Source organism: Engraulis encrasicolus, chromosome 9, assembly GCF_034702125.1.
Source record: "Engraulis encrasicolus isolate BLACKSEA-1 chromosome 9, IST_EnEncr_1.0, whole genome shotgun sequence".
Lineage (NCBI taxonomy): Eukaryota > Metazoa > Chordata > Actinopteri > Clupeiformes > Engraulidae > Engraulis > Engraulis encrasicolus.
This window is the reverse complement of record NC_085865.1, coordinates 26,018,222-26,042,682: the sequence shown is the minus strand read 5'-3', so window position 1 is coordinate 26,042,682 and position 24,461 is coordinate 26,018,222. Positions and strand designations below refer to the sequence as shown.

General features: G+C 42.9%; 2 protein-coding genes across 6 annotated transcripts; one reads left to right on the top strand and one right to left on the bottom strand.

The window, feature by feature from the left end:
• Positions 1 to 51: 51 nt before the first annotated feature.
• Positions 52 to 9,121, top strand: LOC134455645 (leukocyte elastase inhibitor-like). Of its 3 annotated transcripts, none has more exons than XM_063206850.1 (9): positions 52 to 169; positions 1,061 to 1,243; positions 4,511 to 4,648; positions 5,508 to 5,648; positions 5,851 to 5,968; positions 6,367 to 6,509; positions 6,658 to 6,813; positions 6,970 to 7,185; positions 8,190 to 9,121. In XM_063206850.1, the coding sequence occupies exons 1-9, from the start codon at positions 104 to 106 to the stop codon at positions 8,379 to 8,381; spliced, it is 1,353 nt and encodes a 450-aa protein (XP_063062920.1). In that variant the 5' UTR covers positions 52 to 103; the 3' UTR covers positions 8,382 to 9,121. The 3 variants fall into 3 exon arrangements, with proteins under 3 accessions (XP_063062920.1, XP_063062922.1, XP_063062921.1); XM_063206851.1 differs by lacking the exon at positions 52 to 169 and adding an exon at positions 309 to 414; XM_063206852.1 differs by lacking the exon at positions 4,511 to 4,648 and having other exon boundaries at positions 53 to 169.
• Positions 9,122 to 10,354: 1,233 nt separating this feature from the next.
• maf1b (MAF1 homolog, negative regulator of RNA polymerase III b) lies at positions 10,355 to 21,632 on the bottom strand. 3 transcript variants are annotated; one of them, XM_063206856.1, is made up of 9 exons: positions 21,563 to 21,597; positions 21,083 to 21,251; positions 20,428 to 20,510; positions 17,040 to 17,171; positions 14,917 to 15,079; positions 13,367 to 13,488; positions 12,943 to 13,062; positions 12,568 to 12,660; positions 10,355 to 11,747 (listed from the first exon to the last, which is right to left on the bottom strand). In XM_063206856.1, exons 3-9 carry the CDS (start codon positions 20,508 to 20,510, stop codon positions 11,723 to 11,725), a joined length of 738 nt encoding a protein of 245 aa, XP_063062926.1. In that variant the 5' UTR covers positions 21,083 to 21,251; positions 21,563 to 21,597; the 3' UTR covers positions 10,355 to 11,722. The 3 variants fall into 3 exon arrangements, with proteins under 3 accessions (XP_063062926.1, XP_063062925.1, XP_063062927.1); XM_063206855.1 differs by having other exon boundaries at positions 21,083 to 21,632; XM_063206857.1 differs by lacking the exons at positions 17,040 to 17,171; positions 20,428 to 20,510; positions 21,083 to 21,251; positions 21,563 to 21,597 and adding exons at positions 15,978 to 16,038; positions 16,520 to 17,003.
• Positions 21,633 to 24,461: the final 2,829 nt, after the last annotated feature.

Here is a 24,461-nt window from a genome sequence, read left to right as displayed (position 1 = left end):
CGGGAAAACTCTAGAAATTTACACATGACTACTGACACCGTTCTGTCATTCATCACGTGTCCAACCCGGAAGTCACAACTGACAGTTCACAACTTTTGAGTGCATGTGCGGGGAAAGATATGTTTTTTGGACTCTCTGCTGTGTGCTTATTTTTCTGCTTCAAGAACAGGTATGTGGATGTTACTTTACAGCCGTTTGTAAGGTATTTAACGAAAGCCTTCCGTAAATACCTGGCGCCGGTATGCCTCCTGTAAATTATGCAACCCTATAGTTTGTCCAGGGAGAGGTGCGTGTGCTGCGCAACAGGGCGTGTCAAAAGAATAAAACCGGGCAGTCCTTTCTTTTCCTGACAGTCCAGTTTGTGTCTGTGCGGAAACACTGTAGCAACATTCCGAACAATAGACTAACACATCGGTAAGTCAGTCATGTTATAGCTCTAGCGCTCGTTGACTGTTGCGAGATAATTTTCTGTTCATTTTGCATTAGCCTGTGTTTATCCTGGTGTCAAATTTCTTGTGTTGCTCGACTTTTCTAAACTCGTCAATAGGAGTGATCCCTCACTGACTTAATGTGTTGAAGTCTAATTGTCTTGTAAACATGTGGTTTTAAATGTGTGTCTGTCTTAATTTGGTCAGTTCTGGTAGATCCAAAGATAAGCCAGGCTACATTTCTTTAAAAGAAAGTAAAGCTTACAGCAGGACAGTATGTTGGGTTAGGCGGCCTACCAATGTGGATTTCCAGTCATAGTAATCTGATATGTTGCAAAGAGAGATATCCTCCGCGCTCCTGCACTTCACAATCTGGTGCGTCTCGGGAAAGGACTTGGTAAATGCAGGGGAAGAAAGGAGTCACCGGAGCATCTTCAGATGTGGAAAGTAACTTGTTTATTGACTCTGAAGAAGACGTGTGAACGTCGAAACGTTAGTCTTGGCGCTTGCCCAATAAAACAAGTTACTTTCCACATCTGAAGATGCTCCGGTGACTCCTTTCTTAATCTGATATGTTGTCATAATTTCAAGAATTCATGCTGTATCAATCATCCCATTTCTTCTATTTACAGACATTAAGTCACAGCATGGCGTCACTGGCAGCTTCAAACACCAATTTCTCCCTTGAGCTCTTCAAGAAAGTCACGGAGAACAACAAGGCTGGCAATGTCTTCTACTCGCCACTTAGTATTTCCTCTGCACTGGCCATGGTCTGTCTTGGGGCTAAGGGAAATACCTCAACTCAGATGCATGAGGTGAGTGAGTAGACAACATACCGTGGTACCAACTGTACAGAATAGATAGCCTACCGTACATGCATTTGTGACTTCACATTCAGTAGCCTATCAGATTAGACCTCACTCTCTACATTCTCTTGACTACAAAGTCTATTGCACCATGTCCCAATTCGATGCGGTGTCAGGCCGTTGGACATGGTGGTGGTACAATAAAAGTTAATAAGCTGTAGTGTGGGCAGTGGGCTTTCCTACTTCACGTGATAGCCTATATCTCACGCATACTAAAAGACAGCAACTACAACTCAGCTGAGATTGAGTGTGTCTACACTTGCGATTCACATATGCTCACACAGATTTCTGGGTCAGTAAGTCTACAGTAGTGATCATCCTCAGCCACTTCCTCTTTTCAGCTCTCAGGCGGCCACTGCACACATGAAGCCCTAAGTGATGTGCAACTGTCATTTTCCATAAGACCACGGTAATAACTCTATTGGTCTGGTTATACACAGGTGGGAGTGTGAGAGGTCATCAATGTACGTAATCACAGTGTTACCACTGTGTTTGAATAATTCACGAGTTATGGTGGGCTTATGAAAAAGGACATGTATACAATTTGCTTGCATCACATACTTTAGATAGTTTATTCTGCTGTGCCTCAATCTAACAGTGGGTTCTGAATGTAGACATATCAGCATTGATAAATGGCATATTTAACACACACCTCTTATCAGTCATACCATGAATTCCAATGATCACAGACACTTTTTTTTCTTAGAAAGATATTTGGTTTGTCTGTAGATTGCATTGGTTCCCAGGTGTTTACAGCATAGGCAGCCATAAAAAGTCACGGTGGTTGCCTCATCCACATAGTAGTAGCCAAGTCTGACAGAGGTAGGCTACTCTGACTCACAAGACTTTTGGACTTTGGCAACCAGGAGGGAGTGGGAGTGCAATGTCTATCTTCATGATGTACATATGTCTCACTTTGTCATAGCCACGAGTGACTGAGCTATGCAATCTGTATGCAAAGAGAATTGTATACACACCCAGGTCATAAAATGTACATGGGTCTTGTTTGTCTTATCACCATGGCAACCACTTTGCCTGTGTTTAGTTTAGATACAGGGGCCATAATAGGCAGGAAGTATGTAGCAGCCCCTACGTGGAGTTGTAATTACCCATGGAGAAGAGATGTCTCCATCTGCCCCACAGAGATATCAACTGTTATCCGGAAACGACCATGGCTACACCAAATTTGGTAGAATGGCAGAGCGGCATCTTTCATGGCGAATCCTACACCCTGTATTGTGCGTCCGTTGGTCCAGGAAGAGACTTGTCATGAAATTATTATTAAATTGTTATTATATTCTTCATAGTGTGGTATACTAGATATTTGAAGAACCAATCGCATCAATGAAACGACTTTTTATACCGCCCGGATCTGATCCCTGTTGCGCTCCCACAGTCCCACAGTCTCACACTGCCCTGTGGAATCTTGCACTGCATATCTAACCTCTTTTAATATGCACATTTGTGTGTATATTTTTGATAGTTCGTAGCCTCTTTGTGCAGATGGGGCCGCCGGTGGGCCTATTCACTATTTGGTGAAAAAAATACTCAACTATATCGTAACAACATTGTTATGACGACATTACAGAGAGATTTAGATAGTAAGTGACAGTAAGGTTATAACGCAGGCTCTGTACAAAAGGGTTAAAGTGTTTCTCATACATAGACTATTTTGTGGCGCAACACCACAGAATGGTAATTGAGCACCACAAATTGATCAACAGCTACACATACATGTAATGGGGGTATACACATAGCACTTGCACTGGCCCAAACTTTTTGCTTGTACCACCACACAATAGCCCTTTTTCACCTTCATAAACATCCCCTACCTATGCTCTACCAGGGTGGCCCAGGCTCACAGCCCCCAGACAATTCGGTAGGCATGCCAACCCCTTTGCCTGTGTTTAGTGTAAATATAGTGGCCATAATAAGGAGGAAGTATGTAGCAGCCCTTATGATTACGTGGAGTTGTAATTATCCACGGAGGAGAGATGGCTCCATCTGCCCAACAGAGATATCAATTGTTTGCAGCAATTGACCATGACTACATCAAATATTGTAGATAGGCAGAGCCGAGTCTTTCATGATGAGTCTCTTCCTGGAGCAACGGTCGTGCAATGCACCCTGCATTGCCTCCTCATGAAATCGTACAGTAGACTTAATGGTCATATTCTGAGTACATTGCAGTATATGCCAGAGTAACCATTTCAGACACTTGATAGTTCTTAAAGTGTTTCCCATACAATTACTATTTTGTGGCGCAGCACCACAGGATGATAATTGACCACCACAAATTGATCAACAGCTACACACATACATGTAAATTAGGGGTATACACATAGCGCTTGTACTGGCCCAGTAGCAGCACACAATGCTACTTGGCCTGTGGAAAAACACTTGTAGAATAATACCAGGTATCTGTATCAGATGTAGGTGAACAGACAGTTTGGAGAATATAAATCATTTTTGTGCAATCAAGTTAAGCCTACGTATAACGTTTGACCTGGAACAACTGACGCAGTAGTTGTGAAAGGAAGCTTACACAGTTGAGGAGATGACACATTAAGTCACTGTTGTCATGGTGAACCTGTTTAGGAAGGAGAGGGCAGACCAGGGTGTGGTTGAGTTGCGTGGTCACATACATTCCTCATCTTTGTTCAGGCATCTGCTGTAATCTTTTTCCTTGGCATGGAAAGTTGATGTGATTGTGTATTGCTAAGCAACGTGAAAAGTTTGATTTTTTTTACCCTTTTCCAAACTGATTGCCAGTAGATTACAGCCTTTCATGTGTGGAAGTTGCCTACCGCTGTAACAAATTGTCAAAAAGATGAATATGTGATGAATTACTGTATTGTTTCAGATTCACTGTTAATATGCATACACTTGTTCAAAAGATGTCTAGTTGTAGGCAACTCAATTTCTTTTTGTAGATCAGACCTTTCGTCTGCTCCTCTGTCAGCCTTCTTCAGTTGCAATTCTGAAGTCTGTCAGAACAGCCGAGAAACATCTTCAAAAAGAAATTCAGTTGCCTACAACGAAACCACTTTGACTGACATAAATGAGAATCTTCACAGTGCACAAAACTAGTGTGTCCTGAATGATGCTGATGACACAGTTGACTGCAGTCAGGTTTCATTTGCACATTTGATTCTATTTGACTATTCAATGTACTGACCATAAATACATGTGACTGCAAAAAAACACGATTTATAGGTCCTGTCTTTTAACAAAGAACTGAAAGTGGTATCGCATGAGAGGCCAAACCCTGTGTGTAACAAGGGTCGACAGCACATGGAGCAGCAGAGGGTCCAGAAACCTCAGCTTCCAGCAGCACTCAAGGGTGCCCTGAAGGTTGCCCAACAAAATAAACATTGTCATTATGGTTGACTAACCTGGGTGTGTGGAAAGAAAGGATGGGTGTCATTTCTGATGAATGTCCGCTTAAGCTGGAAGTACCACGGCATGATGAGGCAAGACTTTGGGTGTGGGGGCATTGCAATACCTGGACTTTCTCTTAAAAAAAACTTTCCATCTGGTGTGTGTACTGTATATTATAACAACTGGGCTATATGGTATCATTTTCTGTTGAGAAGTGGTGAAGGGATGGATGTCTTTTGGCTTTTATCATTTCATCATACCAAAGAAGACAAATCCACAGTGCTCTCATTTCTGGTCCATCCAAGCATTTGAAAACAACACTCATCATACTGTAACATATGCCTCTTTTCCACTTCCGGTTCCAGCTCGACAAAGCATGACTTGGCAGCCACTTTTTGGTTTTCAATAAGGCATGACACAGCTCAATGGTAATCAAAAAGTGGCGGCCAAGTTGCGCTGTGTCGAGCTGTAGGCCTACCAGAAAACCGGTGGAAAAGAGGCAATAGTGTGTCTTTGTAAAGCCAATTTGGTCAGGCACAGAAATGTGACATTGTGGATCTGTATCAGTTCAAAGAGAACTTAGTGCAAATTTCATTGTGTGGGACACATTTCGTTCTTCAACATAAATTTAGTTAGTCCATACTGGTCTAGACTGGTGGCTGGATGACCCTTAAAGTGGAAGCTGTTTTCCACCAAAGGTCATTCTTGGTACAAGGCTGTCTGTTTTACTTGCAGTTTTGGTGGAGCATGTTTACCGTGCGGTACAACTAAAGAATATGATGTGGCCAACCATGAAGTTGTGATAATAACCTGCTTATTTCTGTCTCTATAGTCTCTCAGCCTGCACAAAGCTGATGGTGATGTCCATGTTGGCTTCAACAAGCTCTTTGCTGAGCTCAACAAAGCAGACGCCCCATACGCACTGAGCCTGGCTAATCGCCTCTATGGAGAGCAGTCCTACCAGTTTGTTGAGGTGAGCCCAACTTATTTACACTGGACGACACTGCATTAGTACGAGGTATTAAAGGTATTACGGATAGAAGGTTGAAGATATCAGATGACAATACCGGTATAATATCAGATAAGCAAGATGGCACTGCTCTTACACGATGATGACTTTACCTCGCTCTACTCATCATAGCTTGGTGTTTTTTTTATCATTCTGTGCACGTTAGAAATTCCTTGCTGACACGAAGACACACTACCTGGCAGAGTTGGAGGCTGTCGACTTCAAGGCAAATGCAGAGGCAGCACGAGTGAACATCAACAAATGGGTTGAAGCAAAGACCCAGGGTAATTATCGAAACAGCTTCAACAAAACGATTTATTTAACTCATAAATGACTTCCTTGGAACTGAGACATTTTACCCTTCCTGACTGCAACCCTTATTGTAATATACTTTGGTTTGGGAGAACACTTACATGTAGTTTATGTACTGTATGTAATTCGGAATTGCTGTCATTATATTCAAATGATTGTCTCTATGGTCATTCACCCAATTGTTGGGTTTCCTTGGTCTGAAGGTAATTGTCCAATTTCTTGGCCACCTCAACTGTAATGCTGCAAAGTCAACAGACAGGGGGTGTCAACAGACAGCGTATGGAGTGCACTGTCGAAGCCATTATGTCCCAGTCTCTGTTTCATAGGAACAATTCCCTTCCCACTCATTAATAGTTCATTTGTGTTTCAGATAAAATCAAGGATCTACTGGCTGAAGGGGTTCTGGATGACAAAACTAGACTTGTTTTAGTAAATGCCATCTACTTCAAAGGCAGCTGGGAGAAGAAATTCGACAGTGCTCGCACCCAGGAGGTTCCATTTAAACTTAATAAGGTAATGTAAAAAAAAACCACAAAGTATATACGTATATATGTAGTATTTATTTGATAATCATAATAAATAACTGTTTTCTTCATTAAGTGGCTTGATCTATTATGATCTGATTGAATTGAGCTGTATGGGCATTATATCTGTTTTTCAGAATGAAACTAAGCCTGTGCAGATGATGCAACAGAAGGCCAAGTTCCCGTTTACCTACATCTCTGATGTCAACAGCCAGATTCTAGAACTCCCCTACGTGGGCAAAGATCTGAGCATGCTCGTAATGCTGCCCAATGAAGTGGATGGATTGGAGAAGGTACTGGCAGAGAGGTGCACTGCACACAGATGCAGTGAAAATCTGAAAAAAAACTAACAAAACGAACATATTATGTTAACATACATTTGTTACATTACGTACCGTAAAACCAACCAACCATTGTTTTCTCCCCCCGCCAACGCCCCACTCTCTCAGCTGGAGCAGTCTCTTACATACGATAACTTTGTGGAGTGGACCAAGCCGGATATGATGGACACGGTGGAGGTGGTAGTGGGCCTCCCAAAGTTCAAGCTGGAGGAGACCTACGACCTCAAGCAGATCCTGGTCAACATGGGCATGACGGATGCCTTTGATCACCACAAGTGCGACTTCTCCGGCATGTCGCCCTGCGACGACCTCGTGCTGTCCAAGGTGATGTGTTAATCTATACATGCTCTCTGTACACACAGTACTATAGGTCTAAAAACGATTAGTAACACTTTAGAATACGGTTCGCAAGATAGCCACTAATACATGCCTAACTACTGTCCGCACAAGTGACTTATAAGATGTGTTAAGGGCCTACTAGGGCCTTATTACAATTACATGAATAATAATGGTCTTATTGGCAGTGAACAACAAATTTGTGAATACACGCCTAACAAATAATTGTTTTCGCTTAACCCATTGACGCCTAAGGCACCTGCAAAAAAGGGTACTGAATGCCTGAGCCCATTTTAAGAAAAGCTGCCCTCAGCCTATAAAAACCTAAATATCTCAGCTTCTGAAGCACATAAAAATATGCCCTAAGTTGCATTTAAATGCTAAGACCCTCATATTTCATTATAATGTGTTCATTCATCTCAATCAAACTGAGATATTTAATAAAGTTGTCTCAAATCTCAGGAGCCTGAATGTTGCGTAATGCAGCTCCAGGCGCCAGGGCCAATGCTGCACAACGCAACATCAGGCACCAATGGGTATATATATATATATATATATATATATATATAGTATGCCTTTTATTGTCACATTTAGAACACACACTTTGTATATACAGGGGTTGGACAAAATAACGGAAAAATAACTGGCAAGTTTCACGGCTCAAGTGGGCCAGCCTGTTGGCCAATCTTCATTAATTGCACATTTCAATTATTTTGTCCAACCCCTGTAGCATCGCTGTAGATTCTGTGTTCAATATGCATGATATTTTACTTCTGCTTATTGCACTTTGTGGTTTTTGTTATCCTTTTTATACAAGGGTAATGAAAAAAAAACGATAAAACTTCATCTTCATTTGGTAGTTTATTCTGATTAGCGACTTATGGGTCATTTCCGATGCAGCCGTCAGCTGAGATGTGTAAAAAATCACAAGTTATACAAGGGTAATCACAATAAAGTGTAATCTAATGTAATCTAATGTGATGTAATCCAAGGTGGTGCACAAGTCGTTCGTGGAGGTGAACGAAGAGGGCACGGAAGCGGCGGCTGCAACGGCTGCCATCATGATGATGCGCTGCGCCATGATGCCGCCGGAGAAGTTCATGGCAGACCACCCCTTCCTCTTCTTCATCCGACACAACCCCACACAGAGCATCCTCTTCTACGGCCGCTACTCTTCCCCCTAGACTCACCACCACCACCACCACCATCAGCATCATCATCAACATCACCACCATCATCAGCAGCAGCAGTAGCTATGTTTACATGGACGTTTTTAATGAATAATAACTACTCAATCAGAATATCCACGTACTTACAGTATAAACACCTTGATCTGAATAAATACATCTGAATAAATACATTACATATATATTCCAATGGGTTGGAGGGTTACATTTGTAACATGGATGTGATCGGCTACTAACTACTGTAATGGCTATACTATACCTGCCTGTGACAGGCTTTTTGAGCATCTTGTGTCATTTTTCTAACTCATATAAACACTGCACTTGGATCAGACAATCAGATTACATTCATTCCCGGGAAAAAATGTCCATGTAAACATAGCATGTGCCAGACCAAAAACCAGAGCTTGGAGTGTGTTCATCAAATGAACAGAAGGACACATTGCCTAGGTGGCTTTACAAAAGACGTCTGAATGCAGAACATTACGGAAGAATAATTGGAATATGAAGTGAAATGGAAAATTTGTATATTTATTAAAAACAAAAGGAGCACAGTCTTTGTGTGTTCACTTGTAACCTAAGGCCTTATTACAGTTACATTTTCCTTTTCAATGCACTAGAGATATGGGCAGTACATCTACCAAGTGCTTTAAACTTTCTGAAAACATTGCTGTATTGTCGCTATCAAGGTTATTGTAACATAAGCACTTTCAAAGATAAATAAATCACTGTCTCTCTTTTCCTGTGGTCAAAGACATCTTTCATGTGGTTCAAAGACGTCTACTGTATGTTGTACCCTACATCCAGACGGGTAGTCATGGGTAAGCTGTGAGGGCACGGCTTCCCAAAATGGGTCAGGACCTGTAAGGGGGCCGCTGAGGTCCTGGAGGTGGGTCTCGGAGAGAGGGGAATGCTCGCATAAAGCTAGACAATTGCATATATGTACAAATCTATGATGGCAACATTTAGCAACACAAAAAATGTTTTGCATTTAGAATATAATGTTGGAGGAGGTCGTGAAAATATTTGTAGATCCAAAAGGGGTCCCACCAGAAAACTCTGCTGGGTTAGGGTAGAAATTTGCTTCAATGAGCAGTTGGAAAAGTGTGCCCATCAAGGTGGCTGGTGAGTTTCATGGCTGTTTTGCCCCATCTGCAGGGGAATCACTGTCAATGCAACGCACTGCAGAGCACTGGTTAATTACTCCGCCCATCGACCCGGTGAGATGTGAATCAAACCGGCAGCCTTACCCATGCTCACCTTAAACCAGGGATGGGGAACCTATGTCTGGATGGCTGTTTATGGACCTTGAGGCCGTTTTATGTGGCCCCCAATATAATTTTAATGTTATGCAGCTTCACATGAAACATGACACATTTTGTAAAATTACATTTGCAATACATTTAAGTTATATTCAGGGGGCCTAGAGAAGTTGGTGTTTAAAGGTGGCTACCTTCAATATAGGCCTAAAGTATAGGGGGAAATCCTGGTTTGTCTTGGAGAACTGTTATGGCCCTTGGAGGAATTTGAGGTGGCCCCTCGACTGAAAAGGTTCCTCACCCCTGCCCTAAACAAAGTCAATGTCATTAGTACATGTACTGTGTGTGTGTGTGTTCTGGCAAAAGTTGAGTCAGATGTGCGTGTATGACAAAGCAGAATAGCCCATCCTACCTGCGATACTTAGTGAAATTTCACTTCACATCTGTCTGGCAAACTGTGCTATCTAAAATGCTTCTGTCACCACTAGTAATGGGTGCCAATAATAACCTAGCATTTCAAATGTCTCAGGTGTGTTTGGTCAAAGACCAGTGCAGAGGACAGCTACCATGCACTTTCTGACACGTGTGTGTGTGTGTGTGTGTGTGTGTGTGTGTGTGTGTGTGTGTGTGTGTGTGTGTGTGTGTGTGTGTGTGTGTGTGTGTGTGTGTGTGTGTGTGTGTGTGTTTTTCAACCTCAAAGACAACACCACGACAAACAATCTAAAACACATATTTTATTTATAGGCTAGTATTCACCAAGAGAGTAAATAAAAGACACCTGTGCCAGGGCAAGTCAGTAAAAGGAAACAACAGTGTCAGTAAAAGGTCAAATGAGCGAATCAACATAAAACAGTTCCTATGACACTGTTTTTTAATAATAAAAAAAGGTGCCTTATTCCGTGGCCTCCAATGACCCAAAACAATGGACTATGGTAGGCCTTACAGTAAATTTGGATGCTGGGAGAATAAACAAAGCTGCACTAGGAGGAGGTGATGCTGGGACATGGATCTAGGTACCGTAACACAACACATCTTGCCACTTTACTCCGTAAGAACTAAAACTGGGATAAGACATGTTACTACTGTATATCAGACGATAGACTAGTCTACATCAACAGGGTTGCGACTAATCCATGCTCTCCACATACGCCATAAACATTTTTAAAGATGTGGAGAAATGTCTCTTGAACTCAATGTTACAGAAACTAGCCCTGGCTGACATTCAGAAAAAAACACCTCCTTGTGCTGATGACAGGCGTTCAAATCCACGAAAGTTGCCATGGAAACTCACTGGGGATACATTGCTGGAGTTTAACACCAGCTCAGTGCTACAAAATGAGCGTCACACAAACCAACATGGCTTAAAAACTGAAATGTTAAGAAGTGAACAGACACACGTACACACAAACAAACCAATGGGTAATGCAAACTTGCGATAGCATGGCCAATCCCAGTGACCTCTCTGGTCACACTAGTTTCAGTTCAGTCTGATTGGTTGAGAGCGGCCCATTCCCTCTCCTCATTGGTTGAGAGCGGCCCATTTGCTGTCCTCGTTGCTGGTGAAGAGTTGTTTAGCCACTGTAGAGGACAACATCTCTGCCTTTAAAAAAAAACAAAAAAAACATCCTACTTTCCAGAGCCAGGACAACACTACAACATAAAAGAAAGCCAGCTTTTAGTGAAAGTCTATGGATTCTCTTCTTCACACATGTAAATCCTCTTCATCCTTTGCTTGAAGAACAGTCTTATTGGAGGCTGATGTAGACACCAAAACGCCCATAAAAACATAACTGAAGGGCTGTCTTTAAACACAAGCTAATCCAAGGACAAGAGAACTGACATCCAGGAGTATTTTCTCCTTTCATTCTTCGTACACATTAGTATGTACAGTACATGTATGAGCGGATGGCTCTTCAGCACAGGCAAAAAAGAAAAAGATGGCAGTTCACTCATCCGTCGAGGGAAAAAAAAAGATGGTCAAGCTGAGAAGAGACGCATAAAGAAAGTTGTACACGACGATGTAGACTCCTTGAGCAAAAGACTTTGGAGAGTTGAGTCTTCAGCATCATCCCTGAGAAAGCTTCACACACAGAGGGCTCTGGGGAACCTGGGGGGCAGAGACAGAGAGAGACAGAAGGAGAGAGACAGAGAGAGAGTGAGGAAGGGGGGCAACAGAGAGATAGAGTGTTAATGCAGAACTGACTGGGCGAGGGGGGACAATTTTATGACTTTTTTTTCATTCCTCCAGGTCAGGGTTGTCATGAGCAGTTGCGGTCAAACAGGTACGTTTCACAAAAGTGTCGTTCAATTTACTTGGTTGTAATGCAATTTCCCATTGGCAACTTACTAAGCTGCTAACTGGTTAGCAACAATGCTTTCGAGAAACGAGGTCAAGACTTGTATTTCACTCTCTTCTCACTCAAAGCAGACTGACATCATGACAAGGCTACACTAGGAAAGCATGCTAGTGCATTCCACGTGTTGGTGCAACGCATTTTCTTGTTAAGTTGTGGAGGGCAACGCTGCAGAAAAGCATTTTTGTCACGTGACTCGGCTCGTGAGAAGTAAGTGGCTTTTCCGCAGTCACAGCACATTTTTGTTGCCAAACACGGAAATGCTAAGGTGTGCCCTGACCAAAAACAGGACTAACCCTAACCTGTCACAGGACATTGTAGAGCATGAGGAAACATCCAAAACCGTGGCGCACACATGTGATGGACAGTCCAAATGTACAACGGTGTTATATATTTATACCCATTGGTGAAATATCTGTCGTAACATCTTTGGGCAACATAGCATCATGACAGAGAAACCGTTTAAATGAAAGGTCAAACATTTTTCTAACAGGTAAAGGTGGGATTTAAACCTGCAACCCTTTGATCCACCGGATACGTCTCAGACCATTAGGCCACCATTGGGCTGCCTACCTGTCCTCTGTGAAGTTGTCCATCTCCTCCTCCTCGTCAAGCTCCATGTCCAGTTCGTTGTCAAAGCAACTGCGACCATATCCACTCATAACACTGTAGAGAAACAACGTTCTACTTTTAATGAACGACCAAAAAGCACATCTATGCAACGCCCCTTAAAAATAAATATACCTACATAGAAAATTCCAATTAAATTAGGTATGTGGTGAAACAACATCTGTCCACTGTCCAATGCTTGTTATGGTGAACTGACAAGTTCATTTTGACTTTGACATTGACTTTAAATGCATCAGTCATTCTTTCATTACATTAAACATAAGATATATTTATTTTTGTTCAAACTTGATAACAACCAAATGCAGGCTGATAACAGACCTAACGGAGCGGCAGGTGAAGAATACGATGCGCTTCAGCTTCTTATTGTAGAAGAAGTAGTTGAAGGACCACAGGCTGCCCTCCTCTCCAAACGGGTCACAGTCCAGATCAGGGTTGTAGCTGGACACAAACAGAGAAGAAAGAAGATGCATGGGATCAGTTTACCTGCTGGACACATGCTAAATTGTATGATTGGAATGTATTTTTCGTTTGCACTAGGTTAGTCTGACAACATATGTAACTACATGCAACATTATGTACTTGCACTAGGGGTTAGGTAAGTACAGTGTAAGAAATATTACATGGTGATGCATGGAGAAGCACTAAAAAAAATAAATAAAACAAACTGTTACCCATTTCGTATTCAAGAAGTAGGTAATTCACATTGACCTAGTTCATTTGGCATTTTTGTCGTGTTTGTTACCTGTAAATGTCACATCCTTGCAGGCTGATTTCTTGATCGATAGAGTTCCACAGCTCAGGCCCCAGGGAGTTGAAGTCCTCACCCACAGCTGAGAACAGGCTGCTGTTCACAGTATTGACCACCTGGGGGAGACAGAGTACAAAAAGTGTCTTCAGAAATTGCTCTGTGAGCATACACATTCACCCTGGTCATTTTCAATCTATAAAAAGAGGCTCAGTTGCCTACAATTTACGGTAACTGTTTTGTCTTCAGAAATCGGGTTGTGTGTGCCTTTTTATCAGTCACTAATATTTTTGTAGACCTGAAAACATTTTTTTTTTGCAGTATGCCATGTGGAACGGAATGAGATGGTTATTGTGCTGTTGAATATTCAGTTTTCTGTTGCAAAATTGAAAATCAAGCAAGCCAATTACAATAGTTAGTCTTGTGCACTAGGTGTCTTCAAATCACTATAGTTGAGGAATGTGTGATCGTTTCTGACTGTAAAGGCTAAAATATGCTATTGTGACTTCATTGTTCTAAATAAGGATAGGGAAATTCCCCGTTTCTCTGTTTCGTGAATGCACGCAGAGAGTCAATGAGCGCATATTGAGCCAGCCCAAAATGGGAAGTTTCACACTTCCCACACTTGCTATAATGGCATGAAAAGGCTGGACTAACGAAAGTGGCCACTGGTCTTTAAATTCCCTGTCCGTGATGTGTTACCGTTGCTTCAGGCTGCACTACATTCCTTTTCACTCTGAGATGTGTTCCTCCAGTTCACCAACTAAATATGAAGATCAACTTAGGAAGGGAAGTCACTTGCGCTCGAGCCTTTATGGTGCTCACAGTCTCAGACTGTATTCAGTTGAAAGCAAGCTGGTCCACTTCAAAGGAGACTGGGCCAAGGATGACTGGAGCACACAAGATAGGTTTTGCTGTTTTTTATTGTGGTGCAAGCATGACTAACGTTGACGAATATGAAGATCATTTGAAACTATTGGCTAACAGTTTTCATTTCTTGGCAAATGTTGGCGACGAGGGCAATGGTTAGTGCTGACGCAAATGGTAATAGCAGTCACATGGGGTGTTAACACACATTGTCTCTGTAGTTATACTTGCAATTCGGGCCACCTTAAGCATTTAGTCACCATACTAGTTCTGGAAATAAGCACATTTTTACACCTCCTCTTGAGTTAAATAATTGAGTTTTAGCTTTCTCCTGTTCTTCCAGCCATTCTTAGAGTCTCACAACACGCATTCTAGAGCCAAGTTAGCATAGATAATTGAATAGTAAGGGACCAGCCGGCAGGTTACATAAGATTGAATGATAATTGCGAGCTTGGAACCTGACTAAGAGAGCGGCTGAAAGAACAGGTGGAGTGCAGGACCATTTGATTGTGCCATTCACGTATAAGATAGATAGATAGATAGATAGATAGATAGATAGATAGATAGATAGATAGATAGATAGATAGATAGATAGATAGATAGATAGATAGATAGATAGATAGATAGATAGATAGATAGACAGACACTCTAATGTGTATGGAACCGTATGGCACACTGACCCAGTTGAGGCTGGGCTCCCGGCTGAACTCGTGAGCCCGCGCGGCGCTGAAGTCGTAGTCGGGACGGAAGGACTCGTTCAGGGTGGTGATCAGGTAGAACAGGGTCTTCCTGCAGCATTTGTCGCTCAGAGGGTTGTCCCCGTCTTCACTGCTCTTACCCAACCTAGAAGAAGCGGAAAGTAATAATTCTGTTATGATTATGATCATTATGATTATGATGATGGATCTGTGCAGTCTGTGCGTATGTTAACATGTAATCATTCGTTAACTTGTAATCATTCGTTTTACATTTTACATAAAACGAAGTGTCACCCTAATTGTGACTATCGTCACAGCACTTTTTAACGTTTACTGTCTTTTAATTAACTTATAAGTATACCATTCTAAGACAAAGTTGTGGCTTTTTGTTCATTGTGTGCACTTCTGGTGTGGTTGCTGAATGCCAATAGAGTAAGTCCAAATCTAAAATAGATCAAACCAATCAGGAATTAAACAAATATTAGGATCAGGAGATTTAGAAAAGACTTGTGCGTGTTGTAGCCATGGTGTTCTGCACAGAGTGTAGCTGGAACACAGATAACAGAGAGCCTGGATGCTTAGCAAAGCTCTGAGGACGAGGGATTTTTAGGAACATTTTGATAAGCCCTGTGAATTGAACATTTGCCCAGCTGCTTGTTCTGCTTTACTGCTGCTAAGATGTTTATAATAACACTATAATCTACGAGCGTGTACGAGCATGGCTATGATGTCCATGTATGGCCAGTGTGCAACATTCTCAGTTGTCATTTATCAAAATCTATGGCTGCTGCAGGAGCTTGGGCTACACTCAGCCATAGCGAACAGATTTTATATGAATAATGATGAGTAACTCATGCATAATTGACCTCAATAAGGTCTGAAAATGAAAGGAATGAAAGTAACCCAAAGTCCATGTGGAAAACCTGACAACACTCTTTGAACTATTGAAATGCAACGGCAAACCATAAAATAAGGGGGAAAATCAAGAAATCCAGAGGGAGGAGAACCGAGGTCGGAGGTATGCAGCCAGTGGTTCCACTCACAGGTTTGGGCTGGGGGCATTGGTGGACTGTAGGGAAAAGCTACAAAAAGAAGTCCAGTTACCTACTAGGGCTGGGTTCCAAAGATTGATCTGCGATCCAATATCGATTCACAATTCAAAATTGTGATATCGATTCACAACTTTGTGGATCGATCTTTTGCCGATGATTATAGGCACTATTTTCTCAACCACATCCTGTAGCTCTCTTTCACATTCATGTAGGCTACATGCACAAATACACACAGCCTGTTCAAGTAAATAGTGCCAGTCTTTTCCCACCGTTCTCTCTCATACCAAGTTTCCTGCTTGCTTCTTTCCTACCAAGGTATGCCATGTTTGTGTGGGCATCAAATGCTGAGATATTTTGGTTTATATAGCCGTTCTTACAATTCTAGACATAAATGGGTTAAAGTGACAACTCAGCAATACAGAAGATCGATATCGAATCGAATTGAATCGGATCGTGGATCGAATCGGATCGTGACCTTTTGGATTGGAATCGAATCGATCCAGGAAATTTGTATCGATTCCCAGCCCTATTACCTACTACTAATCTCTTTTTACTGAAGTGGTGCCGCTCACAGGTTTGGGCGGACGGCACTGGTGGACTGGACCATGGAGTCTTTAGGAACATGAACAGGGTTAGTTGGGGTTGCTCTATGTAGTAGTAGTAGTAGTAGTAGTAGTAGCCTGCCCTGAGATACTCACAGGTTTGGGGGCTGCCGGCACTGCTGACCCAAGGAGTCTTTAAAAGACATGACAGGGTATTGAATGGGGTTGCTGCAAGTCAGTGGTTCTCAACCTCTATTGAACCAACTGATCTCATCCCCTTAGTATCAAGACGTAAAATAGACTAATGCACCCCAATTGCAAGCGAGTGACTGGGGGCTGTAGAGCCCCATGTTGAGAAACACTACTGTATGTAGTAGATCAGTAGCCTGAGATACGCACAGGAGGGGGCTGACGGCAACCGTGGACTGTGGAGGCTTTAGGAACATGAACAGGGTTAGTTGGGGTTGTTGTATGTAGTAGTAGCAGTAGTAGCCTGCCCTAAGATACTCACAGGTTTGGGCTAGGGGCACTGCTGGACTGTGGGGGCGAGAGGGCTTCCAAGACGTGAGGCTCTCCTTCCAGGCAAAACTGCTTGAACATGTGCTTGTCATCGCCCGCCATCTTGCAGGAGTAACTCTCGATCCTGTGAAATGGACAGAGACACACACAAGGAGGCACAATGACATGTAGTTTTAGTGTGGTACCATAAAGTCCGTTTAATGAACTGCTGTACTGTCTGCAACTGAGCAGCCAAGGCACTAGGGTGGAAACCAGACTTATTTGTTAACTCTCGTCGTCATGTTTATATATGTTTTGAATTCAAGTCTTATGTCCTTTGTTCATTTTCAATAAATAAAATAGAAACAAAACAAGTAGAGATGGGTCTTGGTTCAATTTGATTCTGCACGTATAAAAATAATGACCAATGTCATCATGATCTACTTCCAGTTCTAATGCTGCGCACAGGTGAACATTTGTCTGGATGAAGGAGGTGGCATCAAAGGGCTGCATCACATGCTAGAAAACCAACGGATATCCTGCCTGAAATGTTAGCGAGCGCTATGCATACGCATGAGGGAATAGAGGAGGGTAACCCAAGCAACGGAAAAGAAACAGAAACCTCTGCACTCTGGCCTGGTTACACTTAAGTAGAGTGGGCCATGTGGTCAACGAAACAAAATTATCATAAAACCTCCTCAACAACAAAATTCAACACAACAAAAGTTCCCCAAATCTACTTTTATAAAGAACACTTTGAAATAAAGTCATACAACACAACAGGTGCCAAACACCAGTTGTTGGGTAAAAAAAAGAAACACATGCAAAAGAAGTACTAAAATATTTACAGTGGGCTAGTGTGGAATTCAAGAACTTTCTGGCGTGGCCCAACACACGCCTCTGATCTATTCAGATTACTACTGGTTTGAATGATACCTGATGTGTCATGCTATGGGGTGGAGACGACCATTGCTATGGGAATGAATGCATGTTTGTCTTTCCCCCCCACCTCTCTGTCAGGTTATGTAAGAACGCAAATTGTGCAACGCTAGATTGGGAGTTGGTCGGGACTCGAGAGCGCTGCTCTGCCTATTTATGGCCCAAGGGGTAAAGGTCGACATGGGCCACATGACGGGAACACCTTGGCCTAGTTTCCATTGCTTTTGCTGGAGCTGTAAGGCAAGAAGGGGAGGCGGCCGGCTGTGGGAGTACTGGGGGTTGGGTTAACAACACAAGCCCTGAAACTTTGACTGCTGGGCACCAGACTTAGTCTGGGCATGTTCCCACAGCTGGTTTTATTGAGGGGAAAGTGACCTTTCTACATCAGTGTTTCTCAGACGTAGACCATTCTGTGTTGCTGCACTAAAAACATAGCACCATAAATTGATCAACAGATGCACGTAGTCAACGGGGGGTACACTTGCACTGGCCCAGTGGGTTTTTTTGCTCGTGGCACCATGCCTCTTAGTCTGATGGACACACTGAACTAATCTTGCCTACCCAAATTCACCAAGACTTACTACTACACAGTAATAATGGCACATACACAGTACAGTGCAGAACATACAGCATGTACAAGAAAAACAGGAACTACTCAGAGCAGAAATGCTGTGAAAACCACTGTTTACGTCAGGGCACACAGCTGGAGAATCTTTACTGAGAGAGAGAGAGAGAGAGAGAGAGAGAGAGAGAGAGAGAGAGAGAGAGAGAGAGCACTCCTCGTTCTGCCTGTTGTCATGCAGAGAAGGGTCCTTTTGGCCGTGTCTGCAGCAATCAGCTGTGTGTACGTGCATGTCGCGCTGCTGTGTTGTATGTGGGTGTGAGCGTATTTGTGTGTTTCTGGTATGCGTGTGTGCATTCCAGTCTTCCTGCTTGTGGGTGTGTGTATCTTTGCCTGTGTGAGGGTGTTGCAGGGGGCATTGTTGTGGGTGTGAGTGTATCTGAATGTTCCTGTGTGTGTATGACAGAGAGAGAGAGAGAGAGAGAGAGAGAGAGAGAGAGAGAGAGAGAGAGAGAGAGAGAGAGAGAGAGAGAGAGAGAGAGAGAGAGAGAGAGAGAGAGAGAGAGAGAGAGCATGTAATTGTATGTGTGTTAGTATACCAGTGTTTGTGTGTTGAGTGCCCCTGATGTATGCGTGTGTGTGCTTGCGCACGCGTACGTGAGAGAGAGAGAGAGAGAGAGAAAGAGAGAGAGAAAGAGAGAGAGAGACCCTATGTGGGTTTCAAAATGGGTGAGTGTTTATGTTTGCCTGTGTCTGTGTGTAGTGTACTATATGGTGTATGTGTGTACTGTGCCACTCTCCATTTCAGAGTCCCTGGATAACTCCTGCTGCCCTGACAGAGGACACCTTGCCCTGGGTCTACCACCACGTCTCCCCCAGACACATATCAGCTTGTCATTGCATAACACAACACCCCATACCATACCACAACATCACCCCCAATCACCCACCCACCCACCTCCTTAGTGTGCTAGTCTCCAGACACACTCACAAGCAAATAGGTGGAATATGCTGTTTTATAGCTAGAGTTGCATAACTTGTGAAATGAAGAAGGTTGTGTGCAGTATGTGGATTGGGTTTAGAGTGTAGTCAGCAACCACTTTATTTGCAGTACACAATGACTCCCTCAGCAGGACATCACACAAACACACTGTGCTTTTGCAGTGCACAGTATTTTTGCATACTCTTCTTGTGTCGTGTGTGTGTGTGTGTGTGTGTGTGTGTGTGTGTGTGTGTGTGTGTGTGTGTGTGTGTGTGTGTGTGTGTGTGTGTGTGTGTGTGTGTGTGTGTGTGCCAGAGAGAGAGCGAGAGCGTGCCAGAGATAAAAAGGGAGAGGGTATTTGAGCTCATGTGATAATCCTTTAAGGTTTTCCACTGCTGCATCATGCAACCTCTCTGCTTGCCCACAGTTTGCCTGGTTTAAACTGAGCATGTAAACAAACATGTTGCCATTGGGTTAACATGGCACATGAAGAAGACAGATTTACATAGTACATTAATGTAAACAAAAACCCTTAATATTTAGTATGGAACCTTGCACAAAGGACACAGAAATATGCTGAACAAATTTCCTTTCGTTTTTGTCTCAGTAGAGAGCATAACGTGCATCTTTTTTTGGTCATTACTGTGGTCGTAATAGGCTGCATATTGCAAACACAGTAAGACCCAAAAAATATGCATGTCAACTGTCAAGGTTATTTCTACACTTGGTCTGGTCATGGTACATGACAGCTGTCCATAAACAGCATGTAAATAGTAGCCTACTGTCATAATGAGAGAGTATAAACAACTAACTTAAAGGCATGTCATGTGATGTGATGGCTCAGCTGCATGGATACATGATCTGTGGAGGATAAGTGGGCTTCAGTGGTGCCAAACCTTTGGTCAGCCAGTGGCCTACCTGCCAAGGATGTTTGAGTCTCCCGTTTCAACACACAGCTGAGAGCCCAGGGCTTCAAAACTCGAGTTTTCCAACAGCTTCATCTGGTGGTGTTTGGGGACATTGGGAGGGATGGAAAAACACTGTTTTTAGTGGTGCAATAAATGATATGCGTCACACAGAACTTGCAGACAGGTTCATGCAAGATAACTTCCTGTTACAGTAGCCCCAATTCAAGTTTTTTTTTTCATGACTATGCACTGTGAGGTAATCGACCCAAATCGAAATTCATCAGTGCACGATACTGTACAATCACAGTCTTCACAAAATGCGCTTTATGGAGCAAGCATAAAGTGGTTGACATGTCTCAAATTTACTCAAACATTTTATAAATGGAACAATCCTTACGTCGGACCCATCCCCTCCCCCACCCGTACTGTTCATAACTCGCGTCAAAGCCTTCCTGATCTGGGTGATTTCCTTGTTTAGACAAACCAAAAGTATGCAGCGTTTCACAGATAAACCGACCATTGGTTTGACTTGAAACGATGTAAAAGAGAAAGCGTTGATGGTTAGCGATTAAATGGTTTTGTCGACCATCTATCAGTCCTGAAGAATTGGGCTGACTTGTTATTGTAGCCTAACTAACAGAGACAGTTAAGCATCGATTTCTTACCTTTGACGTTTCTTTGTGTGGATATTCAACCAAAAGCTTCGTAAAATATTAACTACTGAATGTAGTAGGCTTCAAAATCAGTGTGGTATTTTCCCAAGTTCTGACAAAACACAGCTGATGTGGTTGTTGTTGTCGTTTTCAGTTAGCCTCCGTTGGATCCTCTGAGCTACTGTGGGTCGAGCAAAAATATCAACAATCGAAAATATTTCTGGTACAATTTAGCATCTTGCGAAATGGCTCGGTCGAAAATGACTTCTTCTAAACGAATTTATCGAAAAACTGCTTTTAGTGATTAAATGAGACATTAAATCCGACGATGGTTTGTGGATCACAGACTCCAATTGCAGCATCCCCGATTTGCGTTTGGTAAAGATTGGTCCAAAAACAGATCACAGTCGCAGATTAATTCAGCGACTTGATCGACGGGTCCTTAATGTTGTTTTGTAATAACTGCGAAATTAATCTGCTTACTGTTTGTACCTTGAAGCGTTAGGAAATGGCGATTTAACAGAGCTAGGTCTTGATGCGAATACACCCCGCCTACCAATGTTGATAGCACAAATTTCCATTGTGAAAGGCCACGCCCTCTGAACGGGGCTGGAAAGAAATGCGATGTCACCATTGGTTGCCAAGTATTTCAATCCTACAAGCAACAAATGTGTGTTCTATTTATGTCTATTAACAATTATATTTATTTATCTCAAAAAGATCTTGAAAATATTGAAAAACAAACATGTCAGAATCTATGTCAGTATGATTTTGAATGCATGCATATGCTTTAGTCTCAAACAAATTAGGCCCTAGTGTGTGTAACCAGAGGAGGTGATAGAAGAAAAACAAGGAAAGGAAACCATCTGTTATTTAATAACTATGAGTGCAATCTCACAGATCAGTTGTTGTGATAGAATACAGTAGAATACAAAAAAACCTTAATTGCCATCTTACATAGACCAGAAGTACACATAGCCTAATAGATGCATGAATATAGGCCTATAACAACTGTACCCTAGCCTACAATAAAACAATACTACCATAAAACTTAGTGTAACTTGTTATGATTTAAAAAAATAAAAACCTTGTGCAACACCCAACAGATGTAGCCTAGTCTAACAGGCCCGTAATATAATTGATATAGACTCCAGGTGAAATTGGCATCAACAGTCTAATAGTTCTGACTTGATATGAAAGCCCAACCGTGACATATTTCTGTGGCAGCATTGCCAAATTATAAATTGCATTAACTAATATGGAACCAATCTCACACTGAGTTTGGTCAAGACGACCAGGCACACTTGATCAGACTACCCTGTTCTCATCTACTCCAATGAAGGCAAGTCCTGTTTGGCAAAATTCTCCAACCACCAGACTTACTCGCCCACCTGTACTCTGTTGCAGGGCCGTGGACAGCTTTGCCCAGACCCAGGACAAGGTCATCTGAAAGCCCCCATGATGTATCATGGTAAAGAAAATACTGAAAAACAAAACTGTGGTTAGTAGAGAGGCTGAATGGCCACTGACTCTGGAAAACCACTAGCCATTGTGGCCTGTGAGCAAAAAAATAATGTCAGGTCCTAATGATAACCCCATTTCTTTGGTCTTCCTCATAAATCATAACCTGGTTTCCACGCAGATGGTTGTTAATCCCTCCACAAATCCCAATTGGTCCAGAACAACTGGCTGCATCATTACCAAAACCCCTTAATTTCACCACTTTACCCCATGTAACTGAGGTGTTCCGGCGCACTCCATCCCCTCGGGGTTTCGAACTCACCACCTCCTTGTCAACGCATCGGTTTGGGCATGGGAGGCACAGCACGATATCACTGAACTAAAGGAGCTGCCCAGTGCTACCGAAACCTCACTCTCATCCCGGGTCAACGGCATCAGTATAAGGACTAAGGTGATCCCGCGCAGGCTGTCCCTTGGGGTCTTGAATGTCCACGTCCACGTCAATGCAGCAGTTCGGCATGGGATGCACAACACAATACCACTGAGCTAAGGACCAGTCTGATAGCCCAGCGCTACCGATGAGGCTTCGGGAGGGAGGTTTACTCGTTCCTTGCCACACTCTGCTAGTTGACCTCCGTTACACCCACTACAACATCTTCACCAGTGGTGTAGTCTACTTTTTTATGGTGGGTATACTGTATATTTGAGATTTTTAGAAGTGGCTACTGTATATATTTGTGCTATTCAAAACAATGGATCAATCAATTTTAAAGGGGTATGCCACTATTTTGGGGCTTAATACAGTTAAAATCGTCGGCTGGGGTTTATAAAGGTGGTAAAGTGTTTTATTTTTCATGTAAGCCGTTGTCTTGCTGTAAGACAAGTTAAAAGAGGGAATATGTCGCTAAGCTAGTGAAAGTCAATGTATCCATGTAGCATGCTACTATGCTACACGGATACATTGACTTTCACTAGCTTAGCGACATATTCCCTCTTTTAACTTGTCTTACAGCAAGACAACGCTTAACATGAAAAATAAGACACTTTACCACCTTTATAAACCCCAGCCAACGATTTTAACTGTATTAAGCCCCAAAATAGTGGCATACCCCTTTAAGTGGGTATACTGAAATCCCTGAAATCCAGAATCAATTTCAAAATCCTGCTTCACACCTTCTGGGTGTGACGGAGGTCATCTTGCACCTGTTCACCCCCCTCGGGGATCGAACGTGCGACCTCGTCAACTACAACGGTTCGGCAATGGGAGACACAGTACGATACCGCTGGGCCAAGAGACTAGTCTCTCGGCCCAACGGCACGAGACTGTATGAGGCTATCGGAGGGAGGTTTACCAACGTTCTACGCCAACTCTGTGCTAGTTAGCCTCCGTTACACTCTCCCCCTTAAACCTCACTCCCATCCGGGTCACGGCACCACTGTGACGGAGGTCATCTTGCACCTGTTCACCCCCCTCGGGGATCGAACGTGCGACCTCGTCAACTACAACGGTTCGGCAATGGGAGACACAGTACGATACCGCTGGGCCAAGAAACTAGTCTCTCGGCCCAACGGCACGAGACTGTATGAGGCTATCGGAGGGAGGTTTACCAACGTTCTACGCCAACTCTGTGCTAGTTAGCCTCCGTTACATGGGCCACCCACGACCTTGCACCTCCCAGTTTGATCTTCTCCACATTACTCCTTCTCACTGTCCCAGACCGTATTCCTCCATGCTCCTCACTGGTCTGTCTGCTCGCCTCCACGGGGAACAAAGTGCTCCTTATCCCCCCTGACATCCGTAACATTACCTCTCTTCCCCTCTTCAAAACCAGACTCAAAAATCTGTTCCAGTTAGAATTTCACTTTCATTGCACTGTTAAATTTCTCATTCCTTTCTTTTTTTATTTAGGCCTAATTATCGTATTCATTA